This window comes from Theropithecus gelada, chromosome 15 (assembly GCF_003255815.1).
Source record: "Theropithecus gelada isolate Dixy chromosome 15, Tgel_1.0, whole genome shotgun sequence".
NCBI classification, from domain to species: Eukaryota; Metazoa; Chordata; class Mammalia; order Primates; family Cercopithecidae; genus Theropithecus; species Theropithecus gelada.
Window position 1 is genome coordinate 29472435 of NC_037683.1, and position 22979 is coordinate 29495413.

Sequence of the window (22979 nt, forward strand, 5' to 3'; positions counted from 1 at the left end):
AAGTCCTTGCAGAGTAACTACCTTGTCTACGTTAGCATGCATGGAACTCAGCCTTCCAGCTTTGTCTCACATTGTCTGGGGCTCAGCTCTCAAAACGACTAGCTTACTTTAGCTGGAAACAGATTCTGCATATTGAATATGCTATACTCATCCTTAAAAATTACATGAAAGCAATGTCAATTTTTCACTTAAAATGTCATACCAACAAACTTGTGATATATTGTAACCATTTTATTAATATGAAGCAATGGGATAAATCCTTTAACAGGGGTACTGACTTACTACCATGAATATGTACCGATACTTTGATACTTTGGTGCAGTATCATGCCTGATTAAGTCAAATAATGTGTTATTTACTTGCACTGCCACACATGTAAAAACACATTTCATTGGTTGATAGAAGAGCACACAGCCATGTACCTCGTTTCTAGTTTAAATGCACAGAAATGTTCTCATGTACAATGGATTTTTCACCACTCAAGGACTTCATAATAGATGAACAACTTTTCAGTACGCTATTTCTGCCTGCTATTTTTTTTTTTTTAAGTGAAGAGAGGGGAAAAAACCAATACTGTGGTACAAAAGACCTTTTTACAAGGTCCTTTCTGGAGAAATGTTGAGAATACAGTTATAGCCCTATAATGAGACTATAATCAAGATCATCCTACAAGGACATGAGGGTAGACTCACTCTCCTGGAGAGTTTCTGATCTTATTAAGACTATTATATTTGACTGGCTTTAAAAACAAAGAATATTATAATGAATAGAGGGGGGATATTCTAGCAGAAGACTTTCCTAGAGGTTACTTTGAACGTATTTCAATCCTATAATGACTGTAATGAAAACGACTTGTTAGGTCATTCTACTGAAGTTTGTGTCCAGAAAAACACTCATGATAATATAATTAAATGCTGTTTTTGGTGTTTTGTGAAAATACAGAGGCCATGAAAACAGAAAAATGTAGCATTATTACAAAGAGTAAGGGAACACTCTCGAAGAATAAACACATAACACATAAAATGTTTAAATGGTAGCTAATAAATTTTCATGTCAAATCTTTTAACTAAACATATAAAAATTTTAAATGGCAACTAATAAATCTTCATGTGAAATCTTTTAACAAAATCCACAAATAGATTATAAAAGTTGAACAATCATAAATGTCTTATGTATAAAGTTTTAAGGGAAGGTTTAAATTTCAACATTATTCTGTTTAAAGAAATACTTGAGGAATTTTAGTTACTGCTGAGCAGCAGTCAATTGATACATTTCTAAAATAATTCAGTTATGAAAATAATATCACAATTAAGGTTTGGCATAGTAGCATTCCATCAATCTTCAGTCATCCACAAATGTTAACCGCCCAGGCCCTTCATTCTTCATCCATCTCCTGTATCTCTTCCATCTGGGGTCATTTGCCAACTTTTTCTTTAATTCCTCCTCTTGTTCTTGCTTGTAGACCTGTAAGTATAAATAACTAGGTAACTTCACAATCCAAAGAGAAACATTTGCCATTAGCTTTATGGCATATTTACATTTTTCAAATATAACGTTAGGTAAAAAGTTTCCAGTGAATGTATTGATAATCATTCCCCTCCTAAAAATACTAAACAATTAAGTATTTTATTTATTTATTTATTTGCAATTAACTATTTTAACATTCAGTGTTAAACATGAAAGAACAACCTGTATAAGAACTAGCAATTTTGTGGCCGCTTGTGGTGGCTCACGCCTGTAATCCCAGCACATTGGGCGGCCGAGACGGGTGGATCACCTGAGGTCAGAAGTTCAAAACCAGCCTGGCCAACATGATGAAACCCCCATCTCTACTAAAATATATATACAAAAAATTACCCAGGCATGGTGGCACGTGCCTATAACCCAGATACTGGGGAGGCTGAGGCAGGAGAACTGCTTGAACCTGGGAGGTGGAGGTTGCAGTGAGCTGAGATCATACCATTGCACTCCAGCCTGGGCAACAAGAGTGAAACTCCAACTCAAATTAAAAAAAAAAAAAAAAAAGAACTAGTAATTTTTTTTGTTTTTTGAGACAAGGTCTCTCTTGGTTGCCTAGGCTGGAATGCAGTGGTGCCATCTCAGCTCACTGTAATCTCTGCCTCCTGGGTTCAAGCAATTCTCCTGTCTCAGCCTCCCTAACTGGGACTACAGGAGCATGCCACCACGCCTGGCTAATTTTTTTGTTTTTGTTTTTTTTTTAAAGGAGAAATAGGGTTTCACCATGTTGGCCAGGCTGGTCTGGAACTCCTGGCCTCAGGTGATCCACCCACGTCGACCTCCCAAAGTGCTGGGATTACAGGTGTGGGCCACTGCACCCAGCGTAGAACTAATAATTTTTTGTCACTGATTTCTGTAACCTAGGAATACATTCTTTTCCTCAATGAAAACTGACTAAAGGGCTTAACATTTCCCCTCTACAACTAATGTCTAATATCAAAGAATCAAAACTTTATTTTTTTAATATGGTCCTTTGTAAATTTAACTGATGACTTTCAGATTTGGTGATCTTAACCAAGGAACAAAATGACCTTACATACATGTTTATCTCCAAACTGAACTTACATCTACTTTCATCTAAAGATAATTATGAATTTTTTCATTTTTTTAAAGTTTCCAAAGAAGGTTAAATAAACCAGAGTTAAAACTTGTGAGAACACAGAACGTCTGCATTTCTTGCAACTCTTTTTTTTTTTTGCAATGGAGTCTCACTCTGTCACCCAGGCTGGAATACAGTAGCACAATCTTGGCTCACTCTAACCTCCGAGTAGCTAGGACCAGAGGCACCACCACGCCCAGTTAATTTTTTGTATTTTTTGGTAGAGACAGGGTTTCACCATGTTGCCCAGGCTGGTCTCAAACTCCTGAGCTCAAGCAATCTGCCTGCCTCGGCCTCCCAAAGTGCTGGGATTACAGGCATGAGCCACCGCACCCAGCCTGCAATTCTGTAACTTTTAATGCACGTCAACTAAAGCAAAATGAACAAGCTGTCTTAGCCAGTTTCATAGCCACAAAAAATTTTGGAAAGAAATGATTTTACTTCCAAATATTAGGAAGTAAAGACTAAGACAACTTCATACGATAACATAATTCACCCCACAACAGCACCCTAAGAAAGACACGGTTTTGCAGATTCAGCTGCTTCACCTTCTTAAAAAAGAAAACCTTTAAACGTTTAACCTACTTAAAAGAACAAGTTTTTCAAATAGTTTAGGAGCTAACTGGTATGCTGTAACTAAATAACATTTTTTTTTTTTTTGAGATGGAGTCTCACTCTGTTGCTCAGGCCAGAGTGCAGTGGTACAATCTTGGCTCACTGCAACTTCTGCCTCCCTGGTTCAAGCGATTCTCCTGCCTCAGCCTCCCGAGTGGCTAGGATTACATGCGCACACCACCATGCTCAGCTATTTTTTTTGTATTTTGAGACAGGATTTCACCATGTTGGTGAGGCTGGTCTCGAACTCCTGACCTCAAGTGATCTGCCTGCCCTGGCCTCCCAAAGTGCTGGGATTACAAGTGTGAGCCACCACACCGGCCCTAAATAACATTTTTTATTTTATTTATGAACAGGATAAATATATAGGTATACTTGGTAAAATATCGGGCAATTCACAGTAAGTTAAATTACGTAAATATAATTCAGACCAAAACTTTAATTTCAGTGAAATCTATTTAGGACATCACATACAAAATGAAATGACTGTGAAACTAAAAAAAACTAATGTATCTCAGATTTCTTAAGAAGGTTTTGGCTGGGTGCAGTGGCTGATGCCTGTAATCCCAGCACTCTAAGAGGCCAAGGTGGGCAGATTGCTTGAGTTCAGGAGTTTGAGACCATGCTGGACAACATGGCAAAACCCCAACACTATATGATAAAAACAAGAAAAAAACGCCAGGCGCGGTGGCTCACGCCTGTAATCCCAGCACTCTGGAAGGCCGAGGTGGGTGGATCACGAGGTCAGGAGTTTGAGACCATCCTGGCTTACACAGTGAAACCCTGTCTCTACTAAAAATACAAAAAATTAGCCGAGTGTGGTGGTGGGCACCTGTAGTCCCAGCTACTCGGGAAGCTGAGGCAGGAGAATGGCGTGAACCCGGGAGGCGGAGCTTGCAGTGAGATGAGATCACGCTGCTACACTCCAACCTGGGCGACAGAGCAAGACTCCGTCTCAAAAAAAAAAAAAAAAAACAAAAAAACCACAAAAGTTTCACTGTGCTCTATTCTTATATTTAACATCATAGCCAATTAATTTTACCCTGAATCTAAAACAGTGTCATTATGATAATGAGACTGCTAATCCCTTTAACACCACGGCTACGTAGCTGATCACCTCAAAGTAATTTTTGTAGGTGACAACTGTAGCATAAAGCATTTATTAAAATGCCCAGAAGTTTAGAGGCATTACAATAATTCGATTAATTTAAAAGCAAAATAAAAGTAACTTTCTATAGATGTCAGTTATTATGCAGAAGATCTTGTGCTCAATTATTTTGAAATGAAGTCATCTCAACAAAATTTCCACCTCTTACTCTGTTTGTTTGTTTATTTATTTATTTATTTATTTATTTATTTATTTTAGTTTCTGTGGCCAGGTTTACAGGATTGGAAGAAAACTTGGGGCGGGCCAAATTTTAGTTAGTGCAAACATGCATATCCTTCCAATGCAGTTTAACATTCTTAAAACTTTTCCAGAATTAGTCAATTAAAGTATTTGAAGTTCAGCCTCTAAAAAGAGAAATTACAGGTTAAAAACCCACTGTCTCACTACCAAATAGAGTCCTACTTCTAATAAAAGTAAGATCTTTACTAATTGTTTAACTGTTGGATTTCAGAAATGTGAGCAGACTTCTGTGATCCCTCGTTATAATACACCTGATTTTAACTTGGCCAGGTGGATGACAGTGAAAATCACAGCAGGGTGACTACTCACCTCATAATTCTCCTTGATCCAGAGCTCTCGTTTAAGAAAAGTTTCTTTCTGATGATCTTCTAGACTATCAAATTGAGACTTTGACATCTTCATAGATTTACGTATAATGTACAATCTCTCTTCCTCTCCATATTCTTTGCCTTTGATGTTAAAATTATAGATCCACCGGCAATACCAAACTATGTATGAGCATAGGTGAAAAGGAGCTAAGATAATTTGAAACAGGAGAAGATCACAGATTTGGGGTTTCTGATAGCCCCCCTTTATATCTATTTTACTTTTTATAATGTTCTTTATGATGTTCTCCTCCTCGTCACGAATTTCCTCTTTGGACTTTTTGTTTTTGCCTTTTTCTTTGGCTTTTTTGAGCAGTCCCTGCTGCTTGGCAATCTCTGTAGCCTGGATACGGTACTTGGGCACTGTGGCTAGGTAGCTGATTGCCTTATTGTAGCTATTCCACCAGCTGAAAAACTAGAATAATTAACAGAGAACAATGAGTCATTTTCATTACCCAATCTAAGTTAAAGGAATGATAGAGTCTCGGTGAATACTATCTCCCAAGAAACCATTACAGTTAAAACTAGGGATCTCAAAGATACTACTTTGTAAGTAAAAGATACAACTGAACGAAGCCCATGCATACACAGAATCTCAAGGCTGGATAAGTAAGGTAAACTCTGAGCTGAGCCAAAAATCACTGATGCAGTCAGGAGATACCCAAGATCAAAGGATGATCAATGTGTCATACCACACCTGTGGTTTCGTATCTTTACCATTTGGCTCTTCCCTAGATCACTTAAAAAAATTTTTTTTCTTTTTTTTTTTTTTAAACAGTAACCTACTTACTAGAAAAAGAGTTAAATGGCAAAATCTAGCTGGTGAGGAATTTGTTTAAAAACCTCATAGGGCATAGACTCAGGCAACTATATTCATTCCCATCTCTTTTCCTAAGCCATCTGCATATATCACAGTGGCACTCATCCTATTCTGAGAGATTCAAATATGGTTGAACTCTACCTATTTGGATAGGAAAACATTAACTTACTTCATAACTGTATTCAACCACAAAGGGTGTGTCAGAAAATGCCCTGCTTCTCACATAGTACCTCCATAAATTTCAGCTCCTGTTTAACTGAACGAATATAGCAGATATACAGATAATATCCTGCAATAGTAGCAATCTATTAAGAATATATTTTAAAGTTACTACAGTATTACATTGTTTAAAACAAGAAAGTAAAATTATCCCTGCTCTCCCCTTTGAAAGGGTAAATCGTTCTACAAATGCTGACACATTTTAAATACACCACCTTAGTTTCCAATATAGTTTTTATTCATAAAAATTGAATGTCGGCCAAGTGCAGGGGCTCACGCCTGTAATCTCAGCACTTTGAGAGGCTGCAGTAAGTGGACTGCTTGAGCCCAGGAGCTCAAGACCAGCCTGGGCAACATGGCAAAACCGTGTCTCTACTAAAAAAAAATACAAAAATTAGGCAGGTGTGGTGGCACATGCCTGTAGTCCCAGCTATTCGGGAGGCTGAGGTTGGAGGATCACCTGAGCCCAAGAAGTAGAGGCTACAGTGAGCCACGATCACTCCACTGCACTCCAGTCTGGGTGACAGAGTGAGACCCCATCTCTTAAAAAAAAAAAAAAAACACACACACTGAATATCATGTCGTTTCTGGGAATCAAACTGGAGAAGTAATTTTCAAACAAGCAAATTGCTTCATTCTAGTCATCTGACTTGCTCATTTCCTCTAAAGGAGCATGTGATAGGTGTGGCTAGTTTAATAACAGGGAAAACTTATTTTAGGCAGAAGTTAAATTTTTGTGATACTTTACAACATAAAAAGCTCCTGGCTGGGCGTAGTGGCTCACGCCTGTAATTCTAGCACTTTGGGAGGCCAAGGCAGGCGGATCACAAGGTCAGGAGTTCGAGACCATCCTGGCCAACATGGTGAAACCCCGTCTCTACTAAAATACAAAAAGCTGGCCGGGTGTGGTGGTGCACGCCTGTAGTCCCAGCTACTCAGGAGGCTGAGGCAGGAGAATGGCATGAACCTGGGAGACGGAGGTTGCAGTGAGCCGAGATCGCGCCACTGCACTCTAGCCTGGGCGACAGAGTGAGACTCTGGTCTCAAAACAAAAACAAAACAAAAAAAAGTTCCTATGTCTCTTTTAATCTATTTCAGTGGTTTCAACCTGAGCAGAAGCACCCTTAAAGGGGCACACAGAAACGCGTGGACATTTCTGGTTGTTACAATAATGATGGCAAGCACTACTGGCATTTGGTGACTGGAGCCAGGACTTGTTAGGCCAGATTAAGGAATTCAGATTTCTCCCACGTTTAATGGGAAGTCATTGAAAAGTCCTACAAAGGTAAATGATATGAATTAGCTGACGTTCACTCTGGCTACTATGTAGAAAATACTCCAGAGGGAGCAATGAAAAAGGCTCTGGATTTTTGAGGGGTTGTTTTGTAGTAATAATGACATTCTTCAACAATTTCTTAGATTTGCCACTAACAAAGATTCTAATACTGCCAATGAATAAAACAGATCTCAACTAGAAGTAAAATTTTACAAAAAGATACTCACAGTTAGGTTTTCATGACTAGCACTAGGCAATGTGCACTAAATGCACATAAATATAGATACAAATATCCACGGATACATACCTGAAACACTGAAATAGCACACACACTGACCAAAATCACGACTCTAACATCCACCTTAGGGGCCAAGCGCCTGCTATAGTAGTGGTAGTAATGGCTGTAGTACTCTTCTGGATGATCCAGCATGTAATCATAATCTTTTCGTGTTTCCTCATCCTGTAAAATGACAAGATATCCAACTTCACAGGACAGTCCATTAAATGGCCTTAGTTTATAATCTGTTAAATCAAATACAGAATTTTATAATTATGTAAGGTTAATCTGAGTAAAATTACTGAAATTGTCAAAATCAAAAAATTTCCCATTACTCTTCAAAGCCATGTAAATTTCCAAAACTTCAATATTAGATATAAAAGCATAACAAAAATATTTGTCTAAGTTCTTCAGTATTGTTAGTCCTCCTGGAAAAATAAGAACACTTTAATAACAATGAACCTTTCAATCTTTTTAGCTAATGCTCGGTGCTAATAAAAGCCTGTTCACAACTACTCTTAACAACTGTTGATTTTTTTTAAAAGCTTATTTCTTGTATATATTCACAATCATGTCCCAGCCTTGTATAGATAGTTTTCTGCTAAAAGCAATGATTAAGACAGCAAAAAGTCGGTAAAGCCAGTCTGTGCCTACAAAACTGAATTATGTCCATCTCAAAGAAACACTGAGACACCCGTGCAGTCCAACGGTCAAAGTCTAGCTTTGTGACCTCAGATAAAATATTTAGCCTCTCTGAGCCTCCTCCTTCTTCATTTACAAAAAGAGCTGACAATCCCTGTTGTATTATTTTTACATGGTTGTTGTGAAGATCAAATAACAAACATTATACAAAAACATGTTACAAACATGTAGTACTTCATCACTATAATGTGCCGTCCAGCCCAGGTCACAAATGAGGTAACATATAGATCTTTCTTACTGATACAAACTCCTTGAAAGAATTATAGCATTCCAAAATGCTGCTCTGTATGTTCACAGATAAAACATTTAAAAAAAAAAATTCTCTGCCGGGCGCGGTGGCTCAAGCCTGTAATCCCAGCACTTTGGGAGGCCGAGGCGGGCGGATCACGAGGTCAGGAGATCGAGACCATCCTGGCTAACATGGTGAAACCCCGTCTCTACTAAAAATACAAAAAACTAGCCGGGCGTGGTGGCGGGCGCCTGTAGTCCCAGCTACTCGGAGGCTGAGGCAGGAGAATGGCCTGAACCTGGGAGGCGGAGCTTGCAGTGAGCCGAGATCGTGCCACTGCACTCCAGCCTGGGTGACACAGCGCGAGACTCTGTCTCAAAAAAAAAAAAAAAAAAAAAAAAAAATTCTCTGATTCTAATCAATTTCTAACAGAGATAAATGCCAATGTTGTACTGAGCTAGGCAGGTTGCAGAGTTATTAAACCAGGTCATGATTTGCTCTTTATCTCACAGGAAACCTATTACATTTTCCAACTTGCCCCATTTCAAAAAAAAATAAAGATAAAAACTACTATAAAATCAAAACAAATTCTTTAATCTCTATACATGAGTATAATAAAAACCATTACAAAAACAAAAGTCTGTTTTGCCAGGTGTGGTGACTCATGCCTGTAATCCCAGCACTTTGGGAGACCAAGGTGGGAGGACTGTTTGAGCCCAGGAGTTTGAGATCAGCCTGGGCAGCATAGTGAGACCTCGTCTTTACAAAAAATTTTAAAAACTGTATTTGCGCAGGGCATGGTGGCATGTGCCTGTAGTCCCAGCTTCCCAGGATGTTCCCCAGGTGGGAAATCACTTAAGCCTGGGAGCAAGGCTGCAATGAGCCATGATCACGCCATCACACTCCAGTCTGGGCTAAGAGAGCAAGGAGCAAGACCCTGCCTCCAAAAAAAAAAAAAAAAAAGTCTTTTTTTATCTTAGAGGAATGAATTCTTCAACATTTATTAAGTTGTAGATTCCTAGATAAAGGCATTTCAAAATCTAAACTTGGTGCCTTGCTACTGTACACAGATTCTCTGGGATCTGTTCAGGACCACTTTCTGAGTCCTCCAACATGTAGTTTTTTAGATTTAAAGTAAGAAATTTGCTAATAACAAAATCTTCCTTGTATCCATTAAAATCATTATGTATTTTCTATTAAGAATTTTGGGCCAGGCACAGGCGCTCACGCCTGTAATCCCAGCACTTTGGGAGGCCAAGGCAGGCAGGTAACTTGAGGTCAGGAGTTTGAGACCAGCCTGGCCAACATGGCAAAATCCCATTTCTACTGAAAACACAAAAATTAGCCGGTCATGGTGGCCTGCACTTGTAATCCCAGCTACTCGGGAGGCTGAGGCGGGAGAATGGCGTAAACCCGGGAGGCGAAGCTTGCAGTGAGCCGAGATTGTACCACTGCACTCCAGCCTGGGCAACAGAGCAAGACTCCGTTTCAAAAAATAACATAACATAACATAACATAACATAACATAACATAACATAACATAAGATAAAATAAAATAAAATAAAATAATAAAATAAAAAATAAAATAAAATAAAAAAATAAAATAAAATAAAATAAAAATAAAATAAAATAAAATAAAAATTTTGAATTTGTGTGAGATCATTCTCAGTAAGTTCTCCTATAGTCATTACATTCAAAAAATTTCTTACCTCTTACCAGTATATGAAATTATATAAACTAGTAGCTAGCTTAATTAGATATGAATATATTTATATGAAGGGCCAATATGAAAACTGTCAGTTATACAAGGACGGGTGAGCTCAAGCTAGTATTATTTTCAGATTCACTCCTTGTATGCTCTCTTCAGTCAAAAAGGATTTTCTTGTGGCAGCTGCTATATGCCTCAACTGTCAATCCGTGACTCCTTCTTTAAGTCATCATCCTATTCCAGAGCTTCTAACCCAGAAAGGGTAAACCTATATAAGGGCTACACAGACAGCCCTGAAGACTAAAGCCCGTGTCTCTTCATGTGTCTCATTTTGAGTACCTCAAGAAATCGTCTGAGAATTTTTCCATTTCCCTCTGCTTTTTGGGCTAATTTTATAGAAATGCCCTGTTTTGGAGCCTAAAACCCTTGACTTTAATCATCCAATCATGACAGATGCCTTTTGAAATGTATTTCTTCGAGTACAGTTCTTCTTGCTACAACTAGATTACACGTAGCTCTTAAACTAAATGCCACACTGAGATCAGATTCCTATGAGCCTCATTGTCTCTGAGCAGCCCTTTGCCCCGGCTGTCTGTACTCCTCCTGGTTGAAGCATATGGAGTAAGGTCTTGGAGTGTCGTTGAAATTGGTATGTGGACATCATGTGTCCAATGACTATCGCCTCTTTTTATTCTCTTATCTCTGTTCTACAGAACGCAGATATCATCCCTCTTCAAGCATTTCACTCAGATCTTTCACCAGGGTCACTATTTTCTCACTGGTTTCTAGATTATTGACTTTACCAAGTCCTGAACTCCTTTAACACAACGGTCAACTAATACTTCAACACAAGCAACTCCAGAATTTATACCTTGTGTCTGGCCTCTCTGCTGCAAGCAGAGCTTGTGGAATCTGTTCAAGGTCCCCTAATGGAGTCCTCAAACTACCAAATTCCTGCAAGACATCTCAGGGTCAAGTCTGACTTCTCTTTGGATGGTTTTCTTTTCTTTAGGGTCACCATATATGTATGACCCTCTTTTGGCCATGATTACACGAAAAAGTTGGCCACTTCCTTGTTACAGCATTTATTCAATTTATTTTATCTCCGTTCTAGGGCTTAAAACTTTCTCTCCAAAATCAAGAAAATGATCAGTTTTCATGCATACTGATGACGATCAGTGAGGCATGCATACACTTTAGAATCAAGGGCAGTACAAATTGGTAAAACTTAGGAGTTCTCAACAGTCTAAGTCAAACTTCTGCTCTTTAGTAACCTACTAAGTTTAGAATCAACCTAGTAAGAACAAGAGGATACCAAGAATATTAGCAAAGAAAAGACATAATAAGAAGGACCATCTTTCTTTCTGGGACTCAAGTAGAAAGCTAAGGTACATTCTTATTTGAATACCATATTTTTTTTTTCCTACTCATCTTGAATTAAGGTAGCCACACAATTTTTTTTTTTTTTTAAATCTCCAATGTTTTCTCATGGCCAAAGTTAAAATTTCCTACGCATGCCACCAGGCCTTCACAACTGGTCCAAACTTACCTACCTAGCAACATCCCTTATCATTTCCCCCTCTTTTATCCATAGGAAATATTCAGAGAGCAATTTCTGGAATTTGGTGTGTTATTCCAACACAACGTTCCTTTTCATACCTGTGTCTTCAAACGTATATTTTTCTCTAATTTGAACCTCATGAGTCCTATTAATCCTTTAGAATGTAAATGTTACTGCCCCAGACAGTTAGATCATTCTTATTACACTTGGTACCTATTTATTATAGCACTTATCACATTGTAATAATCAGTTTTTTCTTTTCTTAGAATGAGAATTTCTAGAAAGTAGGTAGGGTAACTCATTAATCTCTGTATATCCAAGGCCTAGTACAGTGCCTGGCATTCAGTAAACATTATTTCAAAAACGAGTGAACTTTTGTGAAGGTTTTTCCTTGCAATATGCATCTCTCCACTACGTAGGTCTCCATCTCACCAGCAAGGCTGGATGGGTAGCAATGTCATAAAAACTTCAGTTTGGCAGAAGTGACTGCTTGAATTCATAGTTTATGAAAATATGCTACTGTGGCTAACATAGCTTAAACCTTAAAACAGTTTAATATCTTACCTTTCAATAAGGTAGTACTTTTTCTTTCAGCAATTTTGTGGATCTTAAGGTCCCAGGGTCTGGAGAGTCCAACTTCTTTCCAAAACCAAAACCTTTATACTTGTTTCTTCCTCCTGTCTGTCCTGAGCCATGACAAGCAGGGCAATAAGCTCCTTGTTTCTAATCTCTACAGGAAAAACTGTAGTGCTTCTGCTGGTGTCCATTCCACTCCCAATCCTCTTGGGCATATGCAGGAGGACTGGAACATAACCACCAATATCTAGATCAAAAGTGAACAAGAGGAAACCCACAAGCAAAGAAAGCACTGAATCCTTCCTTCTCTTAAAGGGGTCATCCCCCTCCCCAGAGGCAAAAATACTTATGTTCTTGCCCTTGAAGGAAGTCATGAACTGCGTGATCTCAGCACATAAATTGCAATAATTTGATATTGCAGCTAGTTTTACATTTAAAACTTCCTACTACACAGAGTATAAAAACCATTTTTGGGGTGGTAAAGGTCAGGAATCAATGATATATGAAAATGTATTACTGTATTCACTCAATATATATTAATCTTATTTTTTTTTAATCCACACACACACAACCCCCCCACACACACACGCGCACAAATGATCCTTCAAAAACAAAAAAAACAAAAAACAATCTCTGGTCTAAATTTTTTTCCAGGCCATTATATCCTACAAAAGAGGGAGAAAATTAACCACTACCCATTTCATTTTTTTTCTTGTTTCCTGCCCACTAGTCACTAGTGCAACTTCTCTTCTCTTCTATCTTCTCTTCTCATTCTGCACATAGTCTCAACAACTTCCATGATTTGGAATATTACCTACATACTAGTAACGCTTGTATCTGTTTTTCTTGCCTCCTCCTATTCTCAACTATGTCCTGAACATTTTCTAAATGCAACATAAATATCTCAACTCAACATGCTAAAAAACCAAGTCTATTCCTCTGTGTTTCAGTTAATACTATCGGCATCAACTTGGTCACCTGAGTTTTTAAAAACCTTAGTTGTTTTCATTTCAAAAATGATGATGCAGGGCATTAGGCCTTGTGCTGAGCACAAAAAGAGAATAAAAAGACAAGACAAGGCCATCGCCTCAAGAACCCTCCATCTAGAATAAGAATCTAGCAAGCGAGAAAAACACAATTGAGTGTGCTAAGGAAAAGGGGCTGACTCTGTCTAAAAACACTAGCAATGGGATTCACAGCAGAAGGGAAATGGGGGCTAGATCTCGGGAAGCAAGTAAGGCGTAGTGAAACTTGTTCCAGGCAAAGGAAACAGCAAGTGTTAAGGGTATAAAAGTATGAAAAAATATCATGGATTCAGGGAAGCTTAAGCATTGGGGAAATTTAGGAAGAAAGGAGTAATAAATACAGCTAGGAAGGCAAGTTTGAATAAGAACTGTTGAGGATCCTGTATGCTGCGCCAAAGAGTTAGGATGTTATCATCTGTGCTATTCAAAAACAGAAATGTTTCCAAGTATGAGAACAATAGCATTGTATAGAAGTATATATTGCTGAAAGACAATTCTGGTAGTATCGCAAAAAGTAGAATGAGGGAGAAACAGATTTTAGCAGCTAAGAATAGGACTTGATAAGTAAACGGGTACACAAGAAACAAAGGAGATGTTCAGCATGATACTGAAGTTTTTAATTAGAGTTACTACGTAGACACTGTTATTAAGATAACGAATACAGGAAAAAAACAGCAAGCTTGGAGAAGATGCAAGGAAAAATTGTGGAAGATTTTGAACTAGGAAGAAAAATATTACTAGATATCCTTTCAATTTCTGAAGCCTCAAGGATTATCTATTCCTGCAGAGGAGTGCACCTTTTGTCTTTGACTAACCTATTTAACTCTGCCGACAGAAGTAACTTGTAGAAAACTGGAAATAATGTAAATGACTCCTATTCACAGAAAGACAAATTCTGTCCAGTGGAATTCAACACATTATTGCTTGGTAGGTATTCTCTAGTTTTACAGGCATTTCAGCATTCCCTATCTGATTACAAATGTTGGTACTTTTTCTCTTTCAACTAGTTTTAGTATCTTACTGGTTCCCTCACTGATTAATATGTTAAATAAAATCTCTGACACATGTTCACTCTGTATTTGTGAGAGTCATAATTATATCTTCTTTTAAAGTTTATGCTTTCACAAAGATAACAAGATTGACTTCAGACATGTTTAACTGTGGGTACCTGTGCTACAGGAGAGGCAGCTGAGAATATGAGCCTGGAGAACATGCAGGTTTTAGAATTGCCAGCTTAAAAGCAGTGGCTTAGGTCAAGGATACAGTTGAGTTTCATCAGGAAGAGCTTAGAAAATAAAAAAGAAAAAGTACACAAAGAAGAACTCAACAGAATCGCAATGCTTACGGGGTAGGTAGTAGAAAAGACTATAAAGACTGAAAAGAAATGGCGAGGACAGAGAAACAAAGACTACATCAAGGAAGTCAGGGAAGAACACCTTAAAAAGTACTAAGTGGTCAACAATATCACATGACACAAAATTCCAGGAGGAGGAAGAAATGAAGAGCAGTCAATCTAATCAGATCTGGTGAGTAGAGAGTCATTGTTCACTTTAACAAGAACAGTTTCAACACGTGCTGGGGCACATGCCAGTCTATGATAGCATGAATGAAAGGGAGATGAGAAAGTAAAGACAGTAAACAGCAAGCAAAGGAAGGAAAAATGTGAGTGTAGCTTTAAAAGAAGCAAAATGAAGCGAAAGGAGTGGGAAATGAACCAAGTAGGAGATTTTCAAGTTGCCAAAGAGGAATGACGGAAGAAGATTCCAGAAGAATGACAGAAGAGGGATACCAGAAGAAGACAGTGTAAGTAAAATGAGTTCAGTCAAGAATACCTTTTTGCCCTCCCCAAACCATTCTCAAAACTACTCCCAGAGTTTTCTTCCTAAAACAAACATAAGATTGTGTCATTTCTCCACTTTAAAACTTCTGGTAACTATTCAATACATAAAGTTCCAATTCCTGAACACAATGTAAGGGGTAATTCATCATCTGATCCCAGACTATGTTCCAGTATCCTGCAACATTCTCCCTCCCATGGCACCTCGCAGGCTCCCAACCTAGAAATAGCAGATCCCCTAAAGTCTATGAAAAACAGTAAGTGTCTTTGCGCTCTTGTGAGTATCTCAAAATGTTCTATTTACCTAAGATAAATCTGTACAAGCTAAATTAAAATGTCTAGTACTCAGTTTCTAGCTAGTATTATATTGTCAGTAGTTTTCAGGTTGATTAAGAACTCTGATTGGTTGTTGATTACATCATATGTCAGCCAGTCATGGCACCAGAATCAAACATGGCTGGGATATAATCACCCTTGGCCATAAGTAGGGAGTAATCGCTGAAATTAAGAAACCAGGAAAAACTAACATTTATGGGTTCACAGCAGAAATAGTAAATGTGGTACATATGCTGCCACATCCTTTTTCTGGAGCCATGGGAAACATTACTATCAAACGTGTTACTCTTTCCCACTAAACCCAGAAAAGTTCTCAAAACTCTTAAAAGGTAAGAGTTTTGTTCCAGGTAATCATGACCAATCAGGGTTGGCATATGAAATGAAAACTATACACCATCTATGGACTATAAATTAACTTAATTTGGTTGTTTATCAGCATCACACCTATAATAGAAATTTATCTAATTTTAGGGTTCAGTGCATGTGCCAGTAATCCCAGCAATTTGGGAGACTGAGGCAGGAAGACTGCTTGAGCATAGGATTTCAAGACCAGCCTGGGCAATATAGTGAGACCCTGTCTCAAAAAAGAAAGCAATTTATATAATTTTAAAATATATTTATGATTATTCAATTACCATGAATGACTGATTAAATACAATCTGGATAGTGTCGAAAAAGAATAGTAATACATGCAGTTCATTCTTTCCCCAAAACAGAGTCCCTGGGAAAAATATGATAAAAATGATCCTTGGTGGAGGAAATGCTCATTACTATAATACCTCATGAAACTACATCTCATTCCTGGAACAAGCCTTGCACACTCATGACTATGTTTCTGTTGATCAAGTTTCCTCTCTACCAGAAATGTCCTTTCACCATCAACCTTGGTGACTTTGTTCCTGATCAACTCAAAAGAGTACCACCTTCTCTAATCCAAGAAGACATAATCACTTCCTCTCAGCACCGCAATATAATCTGCACAGACTTGTATTATATAACTTAAATAACAACTGAACAATAAGTATCTGTCCTCCTTGTTACTAAAAACTTTAAGCCAGAAACTGCGCCTTTCCTTTGTTATGGTCTCCTCTGAGCGCCTATGTCAGTCCCAGTTAAAGAAAGGGTTGAGTAACAGAATATAAGGAATGAACAATAAACAGAAACATAACAGGGCAGGGAGTTCAGAATCGTTTTTTGCTAAATTATTCCTAAGTGCTAAAGCCCTGCCACATCAGACTGATAAAAGGAAACTGAAGTGTTCTTGCAATGTTTCCTTTGCAAGACAAGTCCAGAGTAGAATGCCCTCTCTACACATCCTTTCAACTTATCAAATGGCCTTCACCTTCATGCCAGAAATATTCCCAAGACCTTTTCTAGGCTCTTTTCTTGTGATCCTGCAAAATGCCATCAAATTCTACACTTCTGCATTTTTTACCAATCATAGTTTTTCTAAGTGCATCCTTTCAAGTTGTTCTCTTATCTGTTTATTTCTATGCCATTTCTCATATTTCATGTATTATCCAATTTTTATCTACATTCAAAAATTATTGTTCTCACTTAAAAACCCTCAGAACATTAAAAGTAGAAGTGCAATTTTTCTCTCATGCACGAATTTTTCACTCATAACCATCTAATTTACTTATCTATACCACTCTTTAAAATTGCAATTAATTTGAGTGAAATGGCAAAGGGCGTTGCACATACCAATGTCAAAATGCCAGAAATCCACTTTCCATTTCCATTCTATCTGAATGTCTCCAGATAAGAGTTTTTATAACATTAATGCTCTGATGTGCCAGACACTGTGCTAGGTGCTACGGATATACACACAAAAAACAAGGAGCATGGTTTAGTGGGAAAGAGAGACCTACTCAGTACTTACAATGCAGTGTGATAAGTGCTATAGCCACTTTAAAAACATGTAAGTGGGACCAGATTATTCTACCTCATGAGATCCAATGTTGACACAGAGGGTAAGTGTCCACTTGTTTAACTTCCAAAGTCCATAAACGCCCTAAATTCCCAAAAGTCAAACACACTAAATACTTATTGCATGGTCTTAGTTTCCAAAGCAGTGTGTGAAATCATAATGGCTTGAAGTTTTGCTGAGATCTGGGACTGTAATTTATTTGGGGATGTGAACTAAGCATGCCTTGGTGAAAGCATGTGGCCAGTGCCTTTGCCTTCCATTACTAGCCACACTTCTTTTCTTGGTTTTCCTCCATTTCTCCATGCACAGGTAAAATCTTTTTGCTAAAATAGTAATAACCAAATGTCATATCTTCTTGTCTTACCAACTGTATTTAAGTCATGTTAGTGTACTTATTTTTAACAACCACCATCTAAAAAAAAAAAAAACAAAACCCTCTCAAAAGGGCATTTATTTGACCAAAACAACCTCAGAATCATAAATCCACTGATGTTTTACATAATTATAGTTTCCATTTTGGTGATGTATTTATTATCAATATTCAGAGACAGGCTTCTGCATCCCATTTTTATTCCAGAGTCACTGGAACTCAACTTCTCCCACTATTCTATCTGACCTTCTCTTAGCAAACACTACCTGGACCTCTTACCCCTCACAAACCCTGTTCAGAGCCAGAGGATACAATCCAAACAAAACAGCCATTACATCTCCATTGCCTCAATGGGATAATATAGAAGGCTGAAGCCCTCCAAACTGGATGACCTCAGTTCATTAAAACCTAGCATTACCCAGAAAAGATATTATTTGGCAACTTTCTCACAATTCTCCATTATGACAGAAATTAAAGCAGACCACCCTGTAATAATTGCTCCCACACACAGCAAGCCAAAGTCCTTATCCTTATTCCAAGAGAGAGCATCTTCAATGAGGTAAATAGTTCTTGGAGATGCTCCACTTGGAAGATGAATACACGTTCATCTCTATAAATTTAAAATGCAAGTTTTCAAAGAGTTCTGCTAGGTCTGATTTTCAAGGATCCAAAATATCTCCAGACATCCCTTTTGTCTCACAGATAATTTCCACAGTAAGACACTGGGGGTTCTGGGGGAGCTATAGAACACTCACCTCATTCCCTCCTCCATCAGTACAACTCCACTTCTACTCCCCTGTTTCAAGATATCTGTAGCTACCACAAACCCGTCAGAGTCAAGAGTACAAGTGTTACCTACTCCAGACACACTGGTTTTTAACTGCCTAAACATTCATGATCTTGAATGGATCACTTATTTTATCTAGCTTTTCATTAGCTGACAATCAGTGGTAAACTTTAGGGGTAGAAACCTTTAGAGGCAACCATACAGATTCATCAGATCAGTCCCAGGGGTGGAGGGGTCTGATCAGTCTCTCCTGGTGGCCCTCCCAGCAGGAATCGCTACAGTCACTATTTCTACCCTCTAATCATGGCACTTGTTTTCAAAGTTCTTACCAACATGCTCACCATTCTCATGCCAAACCTACTCATCTCCAATCCTACAAAGCCCAGCAGAAGGCAACAGCTGGCAGTGTTTCTGCTGCCCTCTCTTCTGGAAGTTCTCCATCTTCCAGAAGATGGGTTGACACAGAGGGTAAGTGTCCACTTGTTTAACTTCCAAAGTCCATAAACTCCCTAAGTCCCCAAAAGTCAAACACACTAAATACTATTGCATGGTCTTGGTTTATAAATCAGTGTGTGAAATCATAATGGTATAACTAATATACAATCCAAATATCACTATCTTTAACCTAATTATCTATATCATCCTAACAACTACTGCATTCCTGACGCTCAACCTAAATTCAAGCACCACAACCCTATTACTATCTCGAGCCTGAAACAAATTAACATGACTAACATCCCTAATTCTATCAATTTTACTATCCCTAGTAAATCCCATTATGATTTCACACACTGGTCCAGGGCTCCCTTATGCACCCTCAGGGCTTCTGGCTGAATACAAAGAACAGAGGTTGGAGCTTCATATGCTGAAGTGCCCTGGATGGAGAGTTCTTTCCTAATTTTTTCTGGAGTCTTTTTTCCACCACTCTTTACATAATCAGCAACAAAGCCCTCTGGGGCCTCAGCACTTTCCCAGTTCCCCAGCCATCCCTCAGTTAACTGCCATAAAATTTCACTAACGCTAGTGAGAATTTAATGAACTAGGTAAATTAAATTTTACCTAGTTCCATGTACCTAGATTACCTAATTCAGGGCCTGCCCCTCCACCAGTCATTTTATGACTCCAGATTATCCAAACTGTTCTGGAAGGCATGAATAAAGCTGCTAGCTCCTTGACTATTTTCAGCTCTGGAAAAACAATCTGGAGAAACAATGCAAGGTTAAATTATATCCACTCAAAGTACAGTCATTAAAAGCAGGCTACCTAGCAACATGGAAAATTTTGCTTCGGGAAAAAAAAAAAGGCTAGAAAGAAATACTTCACAACTACAATCGCTGATGTATTAGTATGATGGGGCCTTTCAAGCAGTAATACCACCATCAAATACGATTTATACTTCGTGATGTCCTGGTTGGCTTCATTTTTTGCAGTAGTAGAAGAAAACAGCATTGGGCTAAATTTCTCATCCCCACAAGACTCAGTAAAACCTCTGTCAAATGAAATATAAATACATATTCACAAAATATTTCCTACTAGAAATTCTGAGTTTTGTACCCAAGTCATTAAGCACCCATTTATGGGCCCTATGGAAAGGGGGGCGGTTCGTACACTTATCATTTAATCCCCATAATAACCCTGGGAGGAGGTATCATGGCCTTAATTTTGCATATGAAGAAACAACTATTCCAACATATTAAGTCACTATCCAAGGTCATACAGGGGTGTCACAGCAAAGAGTCACATCTGGTCTCTTGACTGATTGTTCATTGTTCTTCTCGGTGTTTTCTTAGTTCCTTAAACCCAAGCTAAGTGTCACCATTAACACTATTTCCAGAAACCAAATTTCTGTCCTATCAAACTGATGCGATCACAGTTGTCACTCGATATTCCACACTTTCCCTGTTGTGGGCGACCCCGGATCCCACTAATAATGATCACCCTGCTTTTCGAATGTGAAATGCATGTTATTAAAATATTTTCACGAAATCGTAAGATGACCAAAACTTTGCATAACAATGACTGTCACAAAAAGGAGGAGGACGAGGAGGTTAGCTGTGCCCCCTGAGGCCCCGGGGGGCCGACTCGGTTCTTTCACAGGGCCACGTGGGAAACGTGAGTATCTTAAAGGTCGCGGCAGCGGATGCGCTCAGTTTCGGAGTCACAGAGGCCTACGCTCCGCGGGCCGGGGTCGGAAGGCGCCGTGCGCTTCCCGCGGCCGTGCTTCGAAGCCCCTCCGCTCCCGCAGGCCTCACCTTGAGCGTCTCATAGGCGGTTGCCACCAGCAGGAAAGCCTCCTCGGCGCTCTGCGGCGTCCGCCCGGGGCCCTCGTCGCCGGGCTCCGGCCGGTAGCGGTCGGGGTGGTAGCGCCGGGCCAGCTGGCGGTAGGCCCGCGCGATCTCCGCTTTGCCCGCCGAGCGGCTCACGCCCAGCACCTCGTAGCAGTCCCGCGTGCCGCAGTAGAGCCCCTCCACCAGGGCCCCCGAGGGCCGCACTAGCAGCAGCGTCAGCAGGAAGGGCGCCAGCAGCACATACGAGCGCCGACCAGCAGCCCCAGCTGCCCAACCGGGAGAGAGCAGCGGCGCCCCCATCCCCAGCCTCGCTGGCGGATCTGCCACCCCAGAGATTCTGCAGCACTCCGCCGCGGGCCCGGCTCGGCCGGCGTGGCCCCCAGTTCCACGTCAGCAGCCGGCGCCTCCGCGCAGGCGCACAGGGAGCGCTGCAGCAACTACTTCCTTCGCAACCGGTTGCTAGGGAGAAGGACGCCTCAGCCACTCGGCTGCTTCCGGTGCGTCACTTAACGCTTTCCCAGTCCCAGCAGCTGGAGGATTTGTTTTTGGTCGGACCTGCGGGATGCCTCTGTCCCAGGCACGCTTAGGCGGGGTGTGCGGAGCGCTTTACCTACCACAGTGCCTGGCACACGCAGCCTTTTCGACATCATCACTTGACCTGCTGCAATAGATAACCTACCTGGCTCTCTCGCGTCCCGTTATCAGCTTCAAGAAGATTTGCACGTACGCCTTTAAAGCCAGCAGCCAGCCCCGGACGCCTTCCTCTCACTAACCCCATGCTGCCGTTCCAAACGGAAGATGAATTTAGCAATTCTAGGCGCTGCCTGTGTACTAGATAGGGACCCTGAAAATTCGTGGCCATCTAGTTCAGTTTTTCTCAGTCTCCACACTATTGACATTTTAGACCAGATAATTCTTTGCCTTGGAGGGGCTGCCCTTTGCATTGTAAGATGTTTAGCAGCATCCCTGGCCTCTCCACACTAAATGCCAGTAGTGCCACCATCCCCAGTCATGACAATCAAAAATCTCTGTACGCAGGTCTGTGCGTCCACCCTGGGTTACGCGTTCCCGGGACAACCTGCTGGGCTGTGTCTATTTCTCATCTCAGCCCACCCACAGGCAGCCGAGAGCCTGGGAAGCTGAGCTCGCTCTGCTTAATGCAGTTCTACTCTCCCCGTGGCCTCCGAGTCCTGAGGGAGGATGCTGCCGGTTGTTTACGCCGGGAGGGTTTGCCCCACCTGTGGCCTCGCTGCGGAGCCCTCTGTATCTGATTATGATTTAAAAAAACAAAAACAAAAACAAATCAAACTTCTACATTTCATTTTTGTATCTCTTCTCAGACTCTGCATTATGTGATTGAATATTTCATTATGAAGACAAAAAAAAAAAAAAAAAACACTCTCTAGATATTGTCAAATGTCTGCCACGTGTAGGATTGCCAGAAAAAAATACAGGATGCTTAGTTACATTTGTTATTTTTCTCTTTGTTTTCTTTTGACGCAGGGTTTCGCTTTGCCGCCTAGGCTGGAGTGCAGTGGCACGATCATGGCTCACTGCAGCCTCAACTTTCCGGGCTCCAGTGATTCTCCCAGTTCAGCCTCCCAAGTAGCTGGGACTGCAGGCACCCACCACCATGCCTGGCTAGTTTTTATTATTTTTTTTTCATAGAGACATGGTATCGTTTTGTTGCCCAGGCTGGTCCCAAAATCCTGAAATCAAGCGATCCTTCCAAAATGCTAGGATTACAGGCGTGAGCCACAATGCCCAGCCTAAATTCGAATTTCAGATAATAATTTTTTTACTATAAGTATGTCCCAAATATTGCATGAGACTATATAGCAACACGAAAAACTTTGTCTCAAAAAATCTGTTTCTATCATTCACTTGGTAAATGTTTATTGAGTACTCTGAGCTGGGCACTGTTACTTAGGCACTGGGGATACAGTGGTGAGCAACGTAAACAAGAAGCTCAACTTCAGAGAGCATATATTCTGATGGAAGATGACAGTCAATAACAAATAAATAAACTTTCA

The 22979-nt window shown here is 39.9% G+C and overlaps 1 protein-coding gene across 1 annotated transcript; it reads right to left on the reverse strand.

Moving 5' to 3' along the window:
- Positions 1-216: 216 nt before the first annotated feature.
- On the reverse strand, positions 217-21321 carry LOC112608392 (dnaJ homolog subfamily C member 25). The gene is made up of 4 exons (XM_025360278.1): positions 20911-21321; positions 7628-7780; positions 4950-5420; positions 217-1464 (listed from the first exon to the last, which is right to left on the reverse strand). The coding sequence occupies exons 1-4, from the start codon at positions 21244-21246 to the stop codon at positions 1342-1344; spliced, it is 1083 nt and encodes a 360-aa protein (XP_025216063.1). The 5' UTR covers positions 21247-21321; the 3' UTR covers positions 217-1341.
- Between the last annotated feature and the right edge of the window lie 1658 nt (positions 21322-22979).